This window comes from Ipomoea nil, unplaced genomic scaffold, assembly GCF_001879475.1.
Source record: "Ipomoea nil cultivar Tokyo-kokei standard unplaced genomic scaffold, Asagao_1.1 scaffold0205, whole genome shotgun sequence".
NCBI classification, from domain to species: domain Eukaryota; kingdom Viridiplantae; phylum Streptophyta; class Magnoliopsida; order Solanales; family Convolvulaceae; genus Ipomoea; species Ipomoea nil.
The window spans coordinates 251,624-271,765 of NW_017616633.1; the positions used below are offsets into that span (position 1 = coordinate 251,624).

Here is a 20,142-nt window from a genome sequence, read left to right on the forward strand (position 1 = left end):
TAAGAATGAACATTCAGTATATTAAAAATGAACATTTATTATGATTTACAATATAATTTGTCAAAAAAGGCTAGTGTGTGCTCCAAGGGCATATTTTAATTGATGCTAAACCTGAAATAAGTTAATAGTTTTATTTTTCTTTACTAACAATAGTATAATGTATGTAATGACAACTATTGAGCACAGCAATTTATCTCTTTTAATAATTTTCAACTTCAGGGTAAAAGTAGGATTGACGGACGGTCACTCTAGTGCACTTAATTGTCAAGATGAGTTGCTATCCAACCCATCCAAAAATTGTAGTACTTTTTTTTTTTTTTTTGAAAACAACAAAAAAAAAATTATTTTTGAGAGCAAAAAATATATATATATATATATATATTTAAAACCCAGAAATACGGCAATTCTTATATTGACCGGTCAAATCTTGATTTGTTAAACACGGAAGGAATGGCATCTAGTCTACATAGTGTGCTAGAATCAAGAATTGAAATTCTGTCTTTCTGCAAACAGTTTGGCCTCCCACTCTTGACAAAATAAATTGCGTTTCTCATCCTTTTGGCTCTACCATCAACCACCAAAACACAAGAAAAACGAACACATATATTTAGGCAGATCGAGAATCCAGTTGAAGATCAAGCTAGAAATATAATGGGAGATTACAGATCAAAGTCGTTTGCAGATGGGTATCAGATGGAGAGCTACAACTATGGAGATTTGAGGTCACCCCCACCTCTAGCACTGGCCCCACCCCCGCAGCTGAAGAAGGGGAAGAGCAGAAATGGGTCAATTACTAAAAGGTCATGGAGCATGAATGATCCGGAGTTTCAGAGGAAGAAGAGGGTGGCTAGCTACAAAGTCTACTCTGTTGAAGGGAAAGTGAAGGGCTCTTTCAAGAGGAGTTTCAGGTGGCTTAGGGACAAGTATTCCCAGGTTGTTTATGGCTGGTGGTGATCAATCTCACTCTCACTCTCACTCTCACTCTCATCTGGGGAACCTGTTTTCCTCTATTTTACTCTCTCTCTCTCTCTGTTGTGATTCATAGCTGTGAGGTGGAAGTGATTGAGTTTTGCTTCCTGGGCAGGGCTATCAATGTATACCATCATAATTCTGGTTTTTTTTTTTTTTTTTCTTAATATTATCAATGGATGTTTCCTTCGATCTGCAACCTTGATTCTTGATTTTTATTTTCTTCCTTCGATTTTAACGTATAATCATGTTTCTTGTTGATTATATTCAAGTTTAAGGTAACTTAGGAATATGCTTAGAGGGGGATATACGAGCTGGCCAATATATCTGTCCAAGCAAGTGTCAAATCCTGACGCCGGTTAAGAGCCGCCGCCGATTTTCCGGCGCCGGGATTCGACGGAATCCACATCGGCGCAGTTTTTGTTTTTTTTTTTTTTTTTTCCGGAATTGCATTGTCTCACAATATAGGCTCTGTTCGGCAAACCTAGCTGAAAAGCTATAAGCTAAAAGCTGAAAAGCTATAAGCTCAGAGCTGTTAAGCTAGTTATTATGATTGAAAGTGTTTGGTAAAATTAGTTTTTTGATAAGCTGATAAATGTAAAAAGACTAAAAAGGACATCTCATAAAATTTAAATTAGTTTGTTTACATATTAAAATTTAATATTTTGTCTTTAAAAAAAAATTAACATTTTGAAATAAAACTATTAGCATAATCATGATCTAGCATCTCATAATGAAGTAGCAATATTGTTGCAAATCTAATAATAATAATAATAATAATAATAATAATAATAATAATAATAATAATAATAATATTTGTGGTGAAAGTTGCAGATAAATTAAAGGAGAATGAGAAAAAGGTTTTAATTGGGAAGAGTAAATAATGTCATTTCTTTAAAATAATAAGGATAAAGATGGAAAAAAAAGTTAGGAAGCTAAGAGCTTATTTTGAAACGCTATCTAAAGTAGCGTTCCAAAATAAGCTCTTATTTTAAGCTAGGGGCTTATTTTGGGAACATTATCAAACAGAACTTATAGCTTATTAAAAATAAGATATAAGCTCCTAAATAAGCTCTGCCAAACAGAACCATAGTGAATGAAATATGGACTTAATTCACTTTTATTGCTATCACCATATACTGAATGAAGTACTGTATTTTAACTTGTAAACTTTTTATAATTGAGGGTTTACTTGGGTAATAATAATATGCAAATCACAACTTTGAAAAAAAAAATTAAATTTGTGACTTTCAAGTATCCTTTCTAACAATATTTAGTTAATGTTGATGAGGTGGATTGGTGGTAACTAGCGATTGGATAGTGATTCGCACCCAAGATTTGAGATCTTCAACCTAAAATTAGATTAATTTAGGGTCTATTTGAAAACTCGGAAAAAGATTTCTGAAAATCATTTTCTGAGTTTCTGGTGTTTGGGTAGGCGGAAAATGAAGTGGTCAAAGGAAAATGGTGGATAGTCAATGAAAAATGAGGGTTGATTTCCGAAAAATGACTTTCCCTTTTTTTGGGAAGTCATTTTCCATCTTCTAAACACACACACACAAACGCAGCCAGCCTTCCTCCTTCAACAACATTCAACAACACCATCCTTCAACAACATTCAACAATATTCACTAGTTTCCGGCCGTGGAAACCAGAGAGCTTCTCTCTGGTTTCCTTCCGCCGGAAACTAGAGAGCTTCGAGGGTTTCCGGCTGCGAAAGCCAGAGAGCTCTCTGGTTTCCGCCTTTCCTGCCGGAAGCCAGAGAGAACGGCGGAAACCATTTCGTCTTTTTTTTTTGTTTTTTTTTTTTTTTTAAATTTTTTAATAAATAATATTATTTGATTTTATAAATATTATTATTTATGATATTATTGTAAATTTTATATATTTTAAACAAAATAATTAATTATATAAAATGTTTAATTATACAATTCTACATCATTTTCAGAAAATGAGTCAAACACCAAAATTTAGTTTTCCATTTTGCAGCCAAACATCGGAAAGGAAAATGACTTTTGAAAAATGAGTCATTTTTCAGAAGTCATTTTCCTCTCCAAACAGACCCTTAGTGGGAATTGTGGAGTGAATTTTTATTTTTATAATGTTGTATGCGTGTGTATTTTGTGGTTTGTAAAATTGTACTGTCTAATATTAAACAAGTGGGAAGTGAAAACCCTTAAACAAATTGAAAGATTGAGAGGGGGACTGGAGAATTAAATAACAGAGACGTAGCGTTTCGATGCTAGAGAGTTGAGATAGTAAGGGGATGAGAAACATGTAACCGCGACTATGAGAGTCGAGTGAAAAGGGGGCCGAAATGGGTTGGTTATTTATGAAAAGTGAAAATCCTAGCATGTATATATAGTGGCTTGAGTTTCAGATTAGATTCAATATTGGGCAAATTATGCTGTGCATGGTGCATACGGATGCAAAAACGACGTTGTTTTAATAAAACGCGCGTCTCCCCTTAAAAAAAAAAATCAGGTTCGATTCCCAGCAACAACATATGAACTAAAATTCCATAATCGATGAACTATAATTCCATAATCGATGAATTATAATTCTATAATCTAATCTATGAACTAAAAATTTCAGAATAAATGAATTAAAATTCCATAATCTATAAACTAAAATTTCAGAATCGATGAACTACAATTCCATAATCGATGAACTATAATTTCATAATCTATGAACTAAAATTCCAGAATGAATGAACAATATAATGTTGTTGCTGGGAATCGAACCTGAATTTTTTTTAAAGAGGAGATACGCGTTTTTTAATAAAACGACGTTGTTTTGGCATCCGTATGCACCATGCATGGTGCATACGGATGCACAGCATAACGATTGTCAATATTGAATCAATCTACAAAAACTCAACATATTACACATCCAGCCACACTTGCTTCGAGTTGGGCCCATTTGTGCATGGGTTCGACCCCCATTTTGGGGCACAAATGGGTCCAACTTGAAAAAAATTGGGTCATACTAAAAAATTGTCTACCTCTATTACTATATATCTTTGACAAAATACAAAGTATAACTTTATAAAATACATGGCATTGTAAAATTTTTTGGAATGCTACTAGCTCTATTACATTGTAGTATTTGTTCATATACTTTCTCAACCTACTGAAACACAAAGAGCTAATAACACCTCCACTGAGGCTTGAACTTACAACCTTCCAAATGGAAGTCCAACTCGAATACCATTAGACTACATAGTCCTGGTATGGCATTGTAAAATTTAATTTCTCTAATTGAGTAAAATGAACTCCTTAACCATATTTGTATACCAAGGAGCGTTATGCACTGGACTCGTGTCCACTATGTGCATAGTGGACACGCTGTACATTCATAATTTCTATACTGTATATTCATAATTTCTATACTGTAAATTCATAAAATTTATAATTTAGATTCACAATTTCTATACTGTACATTCATAATTTCTATATTGTAGATTCATAAAATTTATAATTTAGATTCATAATTTCTATACTGCACATTTATAATTTCTGTACTGTAGATTCATATTTTGAACATATTCATAATTTGATAACTATGTGTTCATAATTTGATAACTATACAGTTTAGAAATTATGAATCTACAGTACATAAATTATGAATCTATAGTATAGAAATTATGAATATCCAGTATAGAAATTATGAATCTACATTATAAATTTTATGAATCTACAGTTTAAAAATTATAAATCTACAGTATAGAAATTATGAATCTACAGTATAAAAATTATGAATGTACCGCGTGTCCACCATGCACATAAACACGAGTCCACAACATAATTTGCCATATACCAACACAAGTTTGTATCATTCAAAAATACTACTTACAATCAACGGAAAAAGGTTTAGGTGACCACCAAAATTCCAAAATCAGTCATGAAGGGAGAAAAATACTACTATTAGCTCTATCCCATTTTATTTGTTAGAGTTCTATAAATAAAACTTGTTTGAAGTTATTTACAGTGTAATTTATTTTTTATACTATTTAATTTAGTATTAATAAATAAAATTTATATATTTGAAAACTACATTAAATGTATTACTCCATATAAAATAAAAATTGAATTTAAACTCTATTAGAAAATGTTAAATAATAAAATAAAGAATTAGTTTGACTAAGTAGGTAGAACAAGGTAATATAAAGTGAAGAGAATATTGCAGTTATACTTTCAAGTATCTCCAATAGTTAGAGACACTTGCGCGAGCGTTGAGTTGAAATATTTTATATAAATATTTTAGTATCGTAGATGCTTAGGATGCTCTTATCCTTACTCAACTATAGATGCTTCAGGTACCCAGACACAATAGATTAGGATCTAGGTGATCTAGTTCACTCTTGATTGTTCATTTTTAAAGTATCATACCAAAAAAAGGTTTTGTGAAAAAAAAAAAAAAAAGAGGACAAATTAACTACAAATGAGTGAAGTTATTGCAATATCGATGGAAAAAAATGACAAAACTGAAAAAGGGTACAAGTGTACAAGTACAACATGTCATTTGGCATTTATTTATGGAGTTATTTGACAACAAAATATCCCAAAAATAGTTTCCAGACCAAGAAGAGTCAAGTTCAATTAGACAACACAATCAAGAAGAGTCAAGTTACGAGAGGCATTATTGCACTCAAAAAGTAGGGGTGTAAACGAACCGAGCCGAGCCCGAGCCTGGGTAGGTTCATGCTCGAGCTCGTTAATGATAGCACTGCTCGAACACGTGAACTGATGCTCGAGCTCGAGCTCGAGCTCGAGCTCGAATTCGAGTATGAACTTGAGCTCGAGTTTAGGCTCGAATTTGAACTCGAGTTTAGGTTTGAATTTGAGCTCAATTTTGATCTCGAATTTGACCTGTTTGATTTAAAATTTAAACTACTTTGTTTTATAACTTTTATGCATACATAATTATAAAACTATTTTAATTTTCCTCCCCTAATTATTATTTTTATATACTAAATATAATATAATCATATTACGGAGTATATATTATATATATTATATAATATATTATAAGGCTCGCGAGCGGCTCGTCGAGCCGCGAGCCTACAATACCTAAGCTCGGCTCGTGCTCGTTTAATCCACGAGCTGCTCGAGCTCGAGCCGAGCTCGATTTTGACCGAGTTCGAGCCGAGCGTTGACCGAACCGCTCACGAGCGACTCTCAAGCGGCTTGGCTCATTTACACCCCTATCAAAAAGACTAAAGAGATAAGTTATTTCTTAAACAACTCACTCGATGGTTTGACTGTACATTGTAATATCAGGACGATAAATAAATTAAAAATTGTAAAAGTCCTAATGAATTTATGAGATGTTTGGTAGGATGTGTAAGCATTGAAAATTTAAATAATAGTGTTGGACCGTGGTGAATATTTAATTATTAAATTAATTATTATAATTAAGCTAGTTGGACTAATATTTATTAAATTGAGTTAATTAAATGACTCATTGAATAGTTAATTGGTCTAATTACTTAATTAATTGTAATTGAATATTGGATTGTTCGGCCCAAGTTGGTGGAATATTTAATTGAGTTGGACCAGGCTGCTTGGATGAATTGGGTTGCCTAATTAGCGGGTTTGACTTGGTCTTGGCCCATCAAAATTATATGTGGATTATATAATTTTGAAGAAATTTGAATATTTGATATTATTTGGAAATTTAATGAAATCATGAACCTGGACGCAATGGTGTCCCGATACGTTCCTTAATTTAATTAAAGAAATTAAATTAAATAAGGAATTAAGAGTTGGTTGGAGATTTTCTCTCACCCTCACCACTATAAATAGTGGTTTCATTTTCAAGAATTGGAGCTCTGAAAATCTGCATACTGAAGCTCTGCCGAAGTCTCGCCAGGATATCGTCTGGAACACGCCCGCAGTTGTACTGCGTATACCGCGCTGAGGAACACGCCACTTGAACACCGGAAGCCCTTCTTTGAAGATCAAGTTGCATATTAGCCCTTCATTGAGGAACAAGCTACTAACTCCGGAGACCCTTCAGCAAGGAACTACTCCAGTTCGGCATACTCCCGAACTCGGCATACTTCCAGTTCGGCCATACTCGAACTCGGCATACTTCAAGTTCAGCATACTCTGGACTCGGCACACTTCCAATTTGGCATATTCCAAATTTGGCACACATCTAATAGGCATACTTCTAGTAGAGAATCAGAGGACTTCTCATATACAGAGATTGTACCCCTTCTTGATTGATACATACTACTTGTAACCGATACTTTGAATTTTGAATATATACAATTCAAGTTTTTCGCGTTTACATATTTTGGCACGCCCAGTGGGACAGCTCTACCTCTCATCTCTCTACTACTACTATATCTCTACCTGCGCATCAAATGACATCGAACAATCCCATGTTCAGGAGGGCCTATGCCTAAGCTACTAAGTCCAAGTCTACGCCTGTAGCTAGCTCTGGCACTACCCCAAAAACGCATGGTCCACTGACAAGAAACCGCGCAAAGGATTTGGGTGTCCAAGTGCCTGAACCTCAGTCCATGGCACGACGTGTGGTTCAAAGGCTTGACAAGGCCCCTGCTGCCTCAAAGGCGACTACTTTTGCTGGAAGTCCACCCTCTCCCAAGGGGGCTACCGATGGTGGTAGTCCAACTTCTATACAAGGGAACGCTAGTAGCGGGAGCACTTCCCCTGTAACTCCGCCACATCCATTATGGAAGGCTGCACCTGAGTGGTCGCATGTCTACAAATGCCTGCCATGACGACAAACACAGAGTCTGTGGAGGAGCAATTAGCTAGAATTGCTAGGTCTCTGGAAGGAATGGCTGTCGCTCTCCAAAATCAAGAGAAACGGCTTAACACCCTCGATAATAGGGTAGGAAGCATCATGGAGGAGCAAGGAAGCCGTGCTCCAGGAAAGCAACCTGAAGGGCAAGAAGAGGTTGGTCAGCAATCGCCACCACCTCATGTTAGCCATGTGGTAGGAGAAGCTGCTTCCCACTTACCTGCAACTGAGAAAACTATTCCAGTTACCGAAGGCATGATACCGGTGGATCAGTTGAAGGACTACATAATGGGGGCCATCAAAGGCAAGTTGGATGAAGGCCAACCTTCATATTCCTATGCTAAGCCCTACACACAAAGAATTGAGGAGTTGAAAATGCCCTACGGCTATCAACCTCCTAAGTTCCAGCAATTCGGTGGCAAGGGAAATCCCCGACAGCACATTGCCCACTTTGTGGAAATATGCAATGATGCAGGGACTTATGGTGATCTGTTGGTAAAGCAGTTTGTCCGTTCATTAAAGGGAACTACGTTTGACTGGTACACTGACCTCGCGCCCGGCTGCATTGATAGCTGGCATGATATGGAACGTGAGTTCTTAACCCGTTTCTATAGCACGAGGAGAACAGTTAGCTTCTTGGAACTCACCACTACTCGCCAATGGAAGGGTGAACGCGCCGGTACCTACATCGAAAGGTGGAGGGAACTATGCCTGAATTGCAAAGAAAGAATATCCCAAAGTTCTGCAATTGAGATGTGCATCCAAGGCATGCACTTTGAACTCTTCTATATCCTACAAGGGATTGAGCTAAAGTCCTTTGAGGAGTTATCCAGTCGTGCTCACGACATGGAATTGAGCATCGAAGCTAGCGGAGGGCTCAACATATTGAACATGCCTAGCTCATCCAATGCACCTGGAAAACAAGAAGTTAAAAAGTGGAACAAACCTTTTCCAAAATAAGAAAAGAAAGAAGTGATGAATGTGAAGGCTACTCCTATGATGGTCTTCACTAAGGCAACTGAAAGGCCTAGGCCAAGACCATTTTCTGTCCCGTCAAGGGGTGGTAAAAGGCCTACAATTGAAGAAAGGCAGGAGAAGACTTATCCTTTCATGGATTCCGATGTATCTCCCATGTTCGATGAGCTACTCAAACTTAGGCTCATTGAGTTGCCTGAAATGAAACGTCCTGAGGAAGCTACAAGGGTGGATGACCCATATTACTGCAAGTACCACCGTCTTCTTGGTCATCCGATTTAGAAGTGTTTTATCTTCAAAGATAAAGTCATGGCACTGGCCAGTGATGGGAAAATTGAGCTTGCCGATGCCAAAGCGAGCTCGAATCAAATCTCGATCACACCCGGATGGTTCGCTCCGCTGTGTACTGAAAAGGAAGATGGGAAACAACGGAAGCGCCCACTCCCCTTCATTGTTAAGCACGCTGTCGGTCAAAGTTCAGAACCACGGCAGAATGATAACACATCCGAAGGAAAATGGGTGATTGTCACTCATAGAAAGAAAAAAGTCGAGCCTGTGAAGCATCAAAAGCACATAGTGAAAAGTTGGGTTGAGAAAACCTCAAAAAATACTCATGCCTGCAAATCAAAGACAAAGGGCCATGTCAAACAGCCACGAGCACCAGTTCCTTTGGCTCAATATATGCCAAAGGGATTTGATCTTCAAGGGGCAGGCACTTCTAGCTCCTGCCTAAATACAAATGACAAGCCAGAAGATGGAGGTGAATGTTCATCTCCTAAACACACCGAGGATGAGGAAGTGTTAATGCATAAGGCTACTTCCTACTCCACAGAAATTACCTTCAAGGATGAAGACTTGTTACTTGGAGGCATGCCACACAATCGCCCACTATTTGTTGAAGGCTATACCCGTGGGCAAAAGCTCAAAAGAATTATGGTTGATCAAGGCTCAGCTGTCAACATCCTATCCCTTCGAGTTGTGAAGGACCTTGGTATATCTACAGATGAGCTTGCCCAAAGTCGTCTAATGATACAAGGCTTCAACCAGGAGGGCAAAGAGCAATCGGCATCATCAGACTTGACTTAAGAATTGGAAGCCTAAGTTCAGGTGTCCTCTGCCATGTCATAGATGCGAGGACATCTTATAACTTGTTACTTGGAAGGCCGTGGATACATGAAAATGGGGTGATACCCTCGTCTTGGCATCAATGCCTTATGTTTGAAAGGAACGGCGTAGTTGAAAAGGTTGTCGCCGATGAAAGCCCTTTCACAGAGGCTGAGTCTTACTTTGCAGACGCAAAGTTCTACATTAAAAGGCAAGTTATTGTTGAAGATATTGAGGAAAGCAATGACGATCCACCTTCCCAATCAAAGTCGAAGGGAAAGCAAGTTGTAGAGGGAGATCAACACAACAAAAAGCTCATTTTCCCGCTTGCAAGGATTGATACACTCAAGGCAAATGCAGCAAAATCATTTGAAGATAAAGGTGGTGATAAAGTGGGCCAAACATTCCCCGCCAAGCGTACCGAGGGTTTCGACCCTAATGCTTATAAGCTTCTAGCCAAGGCTGGCTATAACCCCAACGAGCCACAGAAGTTGGGAAAGCTTATCCCAGAAGCCGGTGGTAACGGCAAAGCAAATCACCAAGAACCTCAAACGCGCAAAGGGTTGGGCTATGTTCCCCCTAAACCAATGCGAATTCTTATAAACAGAGCTGCAAGTAATTGTATCTCCGCGGAGGGAAGCGAGTATGACCCAAAACTCACTCCTACCAATGATAATGGGCAAGACAAAAAGAAGTCAGTCTTCGACCGGATCGGTAAGGCTGACTCTCGACGCTCAGTCTTTGATAGATTGGGGTCAAGTCCTAAAGCCCTAAAGAGAAAGTCAATGCATGATCGACTTGGAGCTGTCCAAGTTATTAAAGACAGTGCCAATGTTCCTGTTGAAGTGGAACCTCCCAAAAGGCTTAGAAGCATGATTCCTTCTCGTATGAGACGAGAAACATATATTCATGTTTCATATGGTGAAGTGTTGAAAGTCCAACTGAAGACCATTGTACACACTCGTGTACATAAAGAAGAGAATGAGGAAAGTGTAGGCTCAAGTGATGACGTACCACCAACTACTCAGGAAGATGTGGCTTCGTCGTTCCATATCACTTTATGTGATGAGACTCCGACTGAGGGAGAAGATGCAGAAGAGGCACCCCATGAGTTAAAAGAAGGGGTACGAGCCGCAGTGGATGAATTAAAAGAAGTCGATTTGGGAACTCCTGAAAATCCTCGTCCTATCTTCATTAGCGCACTCCTATCTGACGAAGATGAAGAAATCTATGTCACATTGCTGAAAGAATATATTGATGTCTTTGCATGGACATACAAGGAGATGCCAGGGTTAGACCCAAAGGTAGCTGTGCACCGCTTAGCTGTGAAGAAGGGGTGTCGCCCGGTTAAGCAGGCTCAACGACGCTTCCGCCCCGAGCTCATTCCCTCGATTGAAACAGAAGTTAATAAGCTTATTGAGGCTGGCTTCATTCGTGAAGTTAAATATCCAACCTGGATATCTAGTATTGTGCCTGTGCGCAAGAAGAACGGCCAGATCCGCGTCTGCGTAGATTTTTGGGACCTCAATGTGGCATGCCCAAAAGATGACTTCCCGCTTCCTATCACGGAGTTAATGATAGATGCCGTGACTGGGCATGAGATCCTGTCATTCATGGATGACTCCTCCGGTTACAATCAAATCCGCATGGCGCCGGAAGATGAAGACTTAACTGCATTCCGAACGCCGAAAGGCATTTACTGTTACAAAGTAATGCCCTTTGGTTTGAAAAATGCAGGTGCTACATACCAACGGGCTATGCAGACAATAATTGATGATATGCTCCATAAAATGGTCGAATGCTACGTAGACGACCTGGTTGTGAAGTCAAAATTGCGCACAAATCACTTGGTGCATTTAAGGCAAGTCTTCGACCGCCTACGGAAGTTTCAACTCAAAATGAATCCCCTGAAATGTGTTTTTGGGGTTGCTGCTGGAAAGTTCCTCGGGTTTACTGTTCGACACAGGGGCATCGAGATTGAACAAGCAAAGATTGACGCCATAATGAAGATGCCTGAGCCGAGAAACCTTCATGAGCTTAAAAGCTTACAAGGGAAGTTGGCTTACATCCGAAGGTTCATATCGAACCTAGCAGGAAGATGTCAACCTTTTAGTCGGTTGATGAAAAAGGGCATCCCATTCATATGGGATGAGGCATGCAAGAATGCATTTGAGAGTATCAAGTCATACTTGATGAAGCCGCCTGTGCTAACTGCTCCTGTTCATGGCCGCCCGCTGATCCTTTATATCTCCGCCCAAGACAGTTCTGTGGGAGCCTTGCTTGCTCAGGAAAATGACAAGGGGAAGGAGAATGCTCTCTACTATCTCAGCAGAATGATGACCCCGAACGAGTTAAAGTACTCCCCAATTGAAAAGCTATGTTTGGCACTTGTGTTCTCTATCAAAAAACTTAAGCACTACTTCGAGGCTCATACCATCCGGCTTGTTTCCAAAGCGAACCCGATGAAATATGTTATGGCGAAGGTCGTTCTCTCCGACCGCCTCGCAAGGTGGTACTTATTGTTTCAACAGTTTGAAATTATATATGTGCAGCAAAAGTCTGTAAAGGGGCAAGCCTTGGCCGATTTCCTAGCAGACCACCCAATACCTGCTGAGTGGGAGTTGTCTGACGATTTGCCTGATGAAGATGTGCTTGTCATTGAAATACTACCCCTATGGAAGATGTACTTTGATGGAGCTTCACATAGAGAAGGGGCAGGTGCTGGAGTTGTCTTCGTCACTCTAGAAGGTGAGGTGTTGCCATATTCATTTACCTTGACCGAGCAATGTTCAAACAACGTTGCTGAGTATCAAGCATTGATACTCGGGCTCGAAATAGCGGCTGACATGAAGCAACTGAGAATTAACATTTATGGAGATTCAAAGTTGATCATAAACCAAGTGTTGGGTCTATATGAAGTGAAAAAGGCGGAGTTAGTCCCATATAACAACTATGCAAAGATACTCATGCAATGGTTAGGGGACGTCACAATTGAACATGTACCGAGGAAAGAAAACAAACAGGCTGACGCCTTAGCTGCATTGGCTTCAACTATTGCTCATCCTGCAACCCGAGTGCGAGTATGTCAAAAGTGGGTAGTTCCACCAATCTTCAATGAAGACGGCTCAGTGGATGAAACTGTTGAACTCCCTACTGCCTCAGTGTATGATATTGGCAAAGACGACTGGAGGCAATCGCTAATTGACTACCTCGTTGATGGAAAGTTACCCGAAGATCCTTGTAAGAGGGTGGATATAAAGCGTCGAGCTCCTCGCTTCATCTACTATAAAGAGACGTTGTATCGTCGTTCATTTGAGGGAGTCTTTCTCCGATGTCTAGGGGAAGAGGAATCTTTACAAGCTATGCAAGAAGCTCATTCTGGGGTTTGCGGTGCACATCAATCCGGTCCCAAGTTGCACTTCCATATTAAACGAATGGGCTATTATTGGCCTATAATGGTAAAGGATTGCATAGACTATGCTCGAAGATGTTGAGCTTGTCAATATCATGCAAACTTTATCCATCAGCCACCAGAACCTTACACCCAACAGTTGCATCTTGGCCATTCGATGCTTGGGGACTTGATGTGGTTGGCCCAATTACGCCTAAGTCATCTGCAGGGCATGCCTACATACTAGCTGCCACCGATTACTTTTCAAAATGGGCTGAAGCCATGGCATTGAAGGAGGTGAAGAAAGAAAATGTTGCAAACTTTCTCCATGTCCACATCGTCTATCGATTTGGTATCCCGCGATATATCTTAACAGATAACGGGAAGCCCTTTGACAACAAGTTGATGGACAAGATCTGCAAGCTTTTTGACTTTAAGCAGCGAAACTCATCAGCTTACTATGCAGCTGCAAATGCGCTTGCAGAAGCTTTTAACAAGACCCTATGCAATTTGTTGAAGAAAGTGGTCTCAAAATCGAAAAGAGACTGGCATGACAGAATGGAAGAAGCTTTGTGGGCGTATAGAACCACATACCGCACACCTACTCAAAGCACTCCATACTCTTTGGTGAATGGTGTAGAAGCGGTCTTGCCTCTAGAGCGCCAAATACCTTCCTTGAGGTTGGCCATACAGGAGGGTCTTACCGATGAAGAAAATGCTAAACTACGCTTGGCTGAGCTAGAAGCCTTGGATGAAAAACGTCTGCAAGCGCAACAAAGCTTGGAGTGCTATCAAGCTCGTATGTCTAGAGCTTTTAACAAAAGGGTAAGGACCCGTTCCTTTCAAATTGGGGACAAAGTCCTAGCTATTCGCAGGCCCATCATCGTCACGAGAAAAACCGGTCACAAGTTCACTTCAAGGTGGGATGGTCCCTACGTGATTTTAGAAGTTTACACCGGTGGGGCTTACAAGCTGATTAGTGAAGATGGTTTGAAGATCGGTCCAATTAATAGAAGGTTCCTAAAGCTTTACCACCCTTAAACTTGGGGTGTCAACACAAGTCATGAAGATCTGATGAATGACTCATCCACCAAAAATGCAGCACGTGGTTAAACTGCTAATGCATCTCGCTTTGTCTTTGGGTGGGCCCAAATCATAGACGCTCCTGGCCCGCATGAGTCTAAACTGTGAACGGCTCTACTTTTCAAAAAAAAAAAAAAATCAGTTGAACTACGTTTGACTTGATCTCCTTCATAGGAGTACGTAGGCAGCTTAGAAGTTAGATTATCTAAGTTCAGTCATAACAAAACAAATCCAACTCATGTTGCAAGAATGTTGTATCAAGACAATCGTCCAATAAATCAAAGTAAAGATGTTATTGCTAAAAGACCAGCATACAAATGAGAAGCATTCAATTATCAAAAGTTAGAAACAAAATGACGAAAATTCTTGCAATCAAAAGAGAAACTAAAGGACAAAGAGCATCAGTCAACAAAAAAGCCTAAAGCTAAGCATATCGTCTTTGCAGGCTTCTAAGCCTCTCTTTGCCTCCTTTAGTCTCACTTCATCCTCCGGCGTCAGTATAGTTAGTTCCTTAATGCGAGTGGCCTCTGCCTCAGCCGTCGAAACGGCAGTTTTAGCGTTGTCCAGGTCGTCTGTGATTTCGGCAACCGTAGTGTCGCATTACTCCACCTTGGCGCGAGCTAACTTCAACTCTTTCTCCAATTCCTCTTCCCGATCTTTGGCAGCCTTAAGCATCTTGTGTTGGTCCAGTAAATCCTTCTTAAGGCTCTTATACTTTTCTTGTGCGTTCTTGAGCTCATCCTTCGCCGAAGATAAAGACTGGGACTCGCTTGATGTTTTGTCAGAAATCGTGGACCTTAGGATATCAAAGGCTTGAGCTTTTGTGAAAATCTCTTCAACCCGTGTTTCCAAAGGAGAGATGTCAATGTCTAACTTCCGCAAGTTTGCAAAAGCATTCATAAAGTTCTCTTGCAAAGATGAAACATGCTCTACCGAGGTTTCGTCTAACTTTTTGCGAAGCTTGTTCCAGACATGTATGATGACCACCTTAAATTCTTCCAGCACGAGGTCTTTTCCATCAAACACAAAGACCTCAGGTCTATCTTGCTGACTTAAGCGTGGCTCGTCGAAGGAATTCCCTGACTGGTGCGTGTTCGATGCTGGGGCATTATTTGAGTGTCCGCTTTCTCCAGTATTGCTTGTAGCCCCCCTTTGATTCGATGACTCAGCTCCTCCCATAGCAGGTATCGCCACATTTTCCTGTCAAGAAGTAAAAGAGGGTAAATTAAACGCTATCAACAACAATTGGGATAAGCGAGAACAGTGGTTTACCTCCACTGGGGAAGGCGAACGTCTGTCTCGTCGCCGTTTCCAGTGGTGGTCGCGGCTATCTTCATCATCCGAGTCCTATCGTATCACATCAACTTCCTTTTGTGGAATAATTTTTTCCTTTCTCTTCTTGGGTGGCGGTTCACTTTCTTGGACTGGACGTTAGCCTTTCTTGGAGGTACCGGCTTCATGCTGCATATCGGCTGGGTACTCTGGAACTAAATCGTTAATGCTGCGCTCAAGGTAGTCCCCATGGACTTGGGCCCACCAATCCTTGTAACTCCGCGAAAAGTACTTCTTCATAGTGACAGTGACTCGAGTCGCGGGAAATGTCACTCGCGACCCTGAGCCCCTGAGTGTAAAATGGCGCCAACGTTGGAAACCCTCCGAAAGCGTAAATTCACGTTCGTCATTGCCTAATATGCCAGAACCGCCATCCTGATAGTACCCGAATTGTCGACTAAATCGATGAGGAGTTTAAGGCTCGACGACACATGCATCTGTCCATCGTAATACGAGGTAGTTAGAACGGAGACACATGAAGTACTCGTCGTCGGTGTCGTGAGCATTCCCATCGTCAAGGAAGTGAAGATCCTTAGTTAAGCGGCGTGTCGTGCAAAGCCAGTTGGCACTGTCAGCTTTGAAAATCTTGCGACGAGCCTCTACCGGTCCGTAATATCTCGCACCACCCTCCCCCGAGTAGGCGATCATCAACGGAGAAGCTGACGTGTGATCTTTGGCGAAATGAGTGTCAAAATAAAGCGACAACCATCCATAGACATAGTGGATGGGGAAGCGACTATCAGCTAGCCCCGGGGTATTAGATTGGGATATCACGTTCAGTCCAGTGTAGATGCTCGCAAGCACGGGGATCCCAAGGTTCAATGTTCTACCTGTCGCCATTAAGCAAGCCATTTTGAATGTCTGGAAGCGAATGACTCGCGTCATTTTAATGGGGAGCACGAATACGCATAGCCAGCAACTCAAGTATGCCGCTAAGTGAGTCTCATTTTCATGTTCAGGGGGAATTCCAAGCTCGGCAAAGGGTGCTCTGGTTGTTTTAGTCCATCCCTTGAATGTTGGGATCTTGCCATTTGGATTTTGGGTGTTCTTTGGGCGAGTTTTCTTCTTGTCCTCTTTCCTTGGCATTGGTCTGTCATAAACTGGCGGTCTTCTACTCCAAAATTCTATCCAGTCAACAATGTGAACACTGAACGGTTATTATCGTTTTTTTCGCGACGACTCCCTCGTTGCCTGTTTCGGTCACTAATGTAGCAATATGCTTGGAACAAGTACTTAAAACTTTGAGGAGTGGAGTCAGGGTTAGCATCTTCCCCCGTTAACTCTGAGGCGGTTGGGACATACTCATCATAGATGTCGCCAGATATCGGTAGACCGCAGAGCACACGCACATCCCAAAGTGAGATTGAAAGCTCACCAAGTGATGTAAGCAGTGTATTGGTCATAGGGCACCACGATTCGCAGAACGCTTGGACGATATGCGTCGAGCGGTCGTAGGTGAACAGCGAGGCGTATATGCCGTCGTAGATCGTCACGGCCTCCAGGAGCTCACGGTGCATACTGAGTATAGTCTCAGTCCATTCCCAATATCCCGGTGTGAAGCTGAACTTGCCTCTGAAGCTGGGATGTTGGTTCCATGAAACCCCACCCCTAAGGATCCGTCTCCCTAGGGTCGGGAGTGGGTCTGAGTACTCCGTATGACCTAGCCCAGTTTTTAGAACCCATGTTTTGGATGGCTGGTGTTCGGCGTTACGAGTCCATTCCTCCACTTGATAAGGTAGTATCGGGGCAAGGAGGGTTCTTGGCGTCATCGGTGGGTGAATGATGAACGACATGTTTTTTTTTCCAGTCTCGTCGCTTGATACTTTGAGCCTCCTCTTCTGATCGGCTCCCACGGTGTCCCCAAACACCACCTTTGTTCAAAATGGTTCTGAAGCTGCATTAAGAATCGAGAGGTCAAGTGCTAAGAAGAGACAGTTTGAAGCCAAAGCTAAGGGTAAAATAAAATTTTTGCCACAAGAACACCTATGATACATATGTACACATAATACATGCAAGTCAAGTACATGGGTTATGAATCAATGTACGTGTGTTATGTATATATCTGCGCAGGTGGTGGTGCAAACAAGAATAGCACATTATACACATGTGGTCTACATAATATATACCATATATATGGTTCATACAAGCAAACACATGCACATCCAAAGAGAACATATAATATCAAGTCAAATCCAATTGGTAGGTGATATTTACTACTCCAATCGGATATATATATTATATAGATACACAACACATGCAGAAGCTATAATATAATATATATATATATATATATATATATATATATATATATATATATATATATATATATATATATATATATATATGATCCACAGAAACAAACAAATTGGCGAATGATATATGTTATGCATACATACCTACACTGCATCCAAGGCAAACACATATGGATGGAATACTAGCAAATGGCCCACATGTATTATAATAATACATGTGTACAGCCGTGCACCCATATCACATACAAAGCCAAAGCATCTTGTGTATGCCGTCCCCGTACACGTCTATGTTTGCATGCAAATAGAGAAACCAAGGGAAAGTAATATATGGACCAATGTGCATGTACTCATGCTAGCAGTGGGATATTAAAAGAGAAGCAAAGGGTCTTCAAAATAAAAAGGAAAGAAGCAAAAGGCGTGATTGAATGCTGACACACGCAAGAAATAAAATACGGAGGGTACGAGGCTCTGTGTGGATGTGAATTTAAAGTGGTTCTTCTTCTCTGTCAACAAGCTGGGTAAGACAGCACATGGCTCTAGGCCAACTCTGCACTCTCCATATATACATATGGTGTACCCATGACGGAGTCTAAAAGGAGAGCCACCGTAGAAAATTTAGGAAGAGAAAATATGGCACATATTCAAGCATGGCGAAAGAAAACGTTCGCGCAGCAAAAGCCAAAAAAAAAAACGTTGAAGCTGTGAAACGATATATATGTGTTCGTACATACGGCCAAAAGCCCATATAAATAAATATATTATATATGCCATCTATGGCCACATACTATGTATATATATATATATATATATATATATATATATATATATATATATATATATATATATATATATATATATATATATAGGCGGGTTGAGGTGCGGCAGTGTCTTACGGTGCGGTTATTTCTTACAGTGCGGCAACACCAATAGTTCACCAAATATGCACCATCAACGTTAGGAAATACACCACACAAAACCGAGTAAACAGAGCCCTGCATCACCAAACACACACCATTAGGTGTGAGTAAAAACACCATACACTGTTCGGAAATACACCATTGGGGGTGGTGAGTTATATGGTGTATTTTTTTGAGTCTGTGGTTTATTTTGTGATGTTTTATTACATTTCATTGGGGTGTGTTTTTATTACACTGTTGGTGCATATTGTTAACACTGTTGGTGTATTCTGGAATTTGACCGCACCGCCGCACCATAAGATCCCGCCGCATATGAGCGCTCTTATATATATATATATATATATATATATATATATATATATATATATATATATATATATATTACGCACATATACACTCACGTGGTGACATATATATTATATGCATAGAATGCATAGAGAGCTTGTATATCATGGTGGCATGCAAAAGGATGAAGTGAGAGCTTTGAGCATCGAAGGCTATATATATATATACATATGTATATAGTCTTTCACATGGACCAGTGGATTTATATATACATATATATATGTGTTCGCACTGCATGCAAAGCTAGCCATGTATATAGTATGTATGCACATATGTTTACGGAAAGCAAGGACAAAGCAAGTTGAATCATGAGTATGTTGTACTCACATGCTCCCTTCAGTAAAGCTTTATATACACTGACACAAGTAAGGCAAAGAAGAGTATGCATGGGATGCGTGAAAGGCCATTCAAAATTGCAGACTGTCTAAAAGTGCTGGCTATTCAAAGCAGGTTAAAGCAAAAAAAAAAAAAAAAAAAAAAAAAGGAAAAGCACATTTTTGGTACCTTTGTAGCGGTTTCTTCTATCCAGCGAAGCTTCAACCTCTTTCTCCGGAGAAGTCACCAGCGACCCCTTATTTCTCCAAGCAATCCGTCTTCCGGCGATGATTCTACTGTGCATGCACTCCTGAAATACGCCGGAAGCAAAGTATAAGCCTTTCAATTCCAGAGCCTCCTCCAGGAATAGCAACTCCTATAGTGGTTCTATCTTCTCCGTCGATGAATCGACGGTAACTCAATGGTGTCATTGTCGACAGCCATGCCTCCAAATGGTGTCATTGTCGACAGTCATGCCTCCAAACGGTGTCATTGTCGACAACCATTAGCATCCCCGTCGATGACAGCAACGTGCCGGAGCACGCGCTCAGTGACATGCAACCTTGTGGCAGCAACGTGCCGGAGCACATGCCCGGTGAGTTCAACAGATGTCCAATGCGATACTAATCGCCGGTTTGATCTCATTTCTTCTTCATCACCAAGTACGGTGAGAATGGAGAGG

At 40.4% G+C, this 20,142-nt stretch overlaps 2 protein-coding genes across 2 annotated transcripts; both read left to right on the plus strand.

Annotated features, from left to right (window-relative positions):
- Positions 1-460: 460 nt before the first annotated feature.
- On the plus strand, positions 461-1,168 carry LOC109190957. The gene has a single exon (XM_019341550.1). The coding sequence runs from the start codon at positions 652-654 to the stop codon at positions 952-954; it is 303 nt and encodes a 100-aa protein (XP_019197095.1). The 5' UTR covers positions 461-651; the 3' UTR covers positions 955-1,168.
- A 10,777-nt stretch (positions 1,169-11,945) lies between these two features.
- On the plus strand, positions 11,946-14,257 carry LOC109191059. The gene is made up of 2 exons (XM_019341638.1): positions 11,946-13,215; positions 13,290-14,257. The coding sequence occupies exons 1-2, from the start codon at positions 11,946-11,948 to the stop codon at positions 14,255-14,257; spliced, it is 2,238 nt and encodes a 745-aa protein (XP_019197183.1).
- The last annotated feature ends 5,885 nt before the right edge of the window (positions 14,258-20,142 follow it).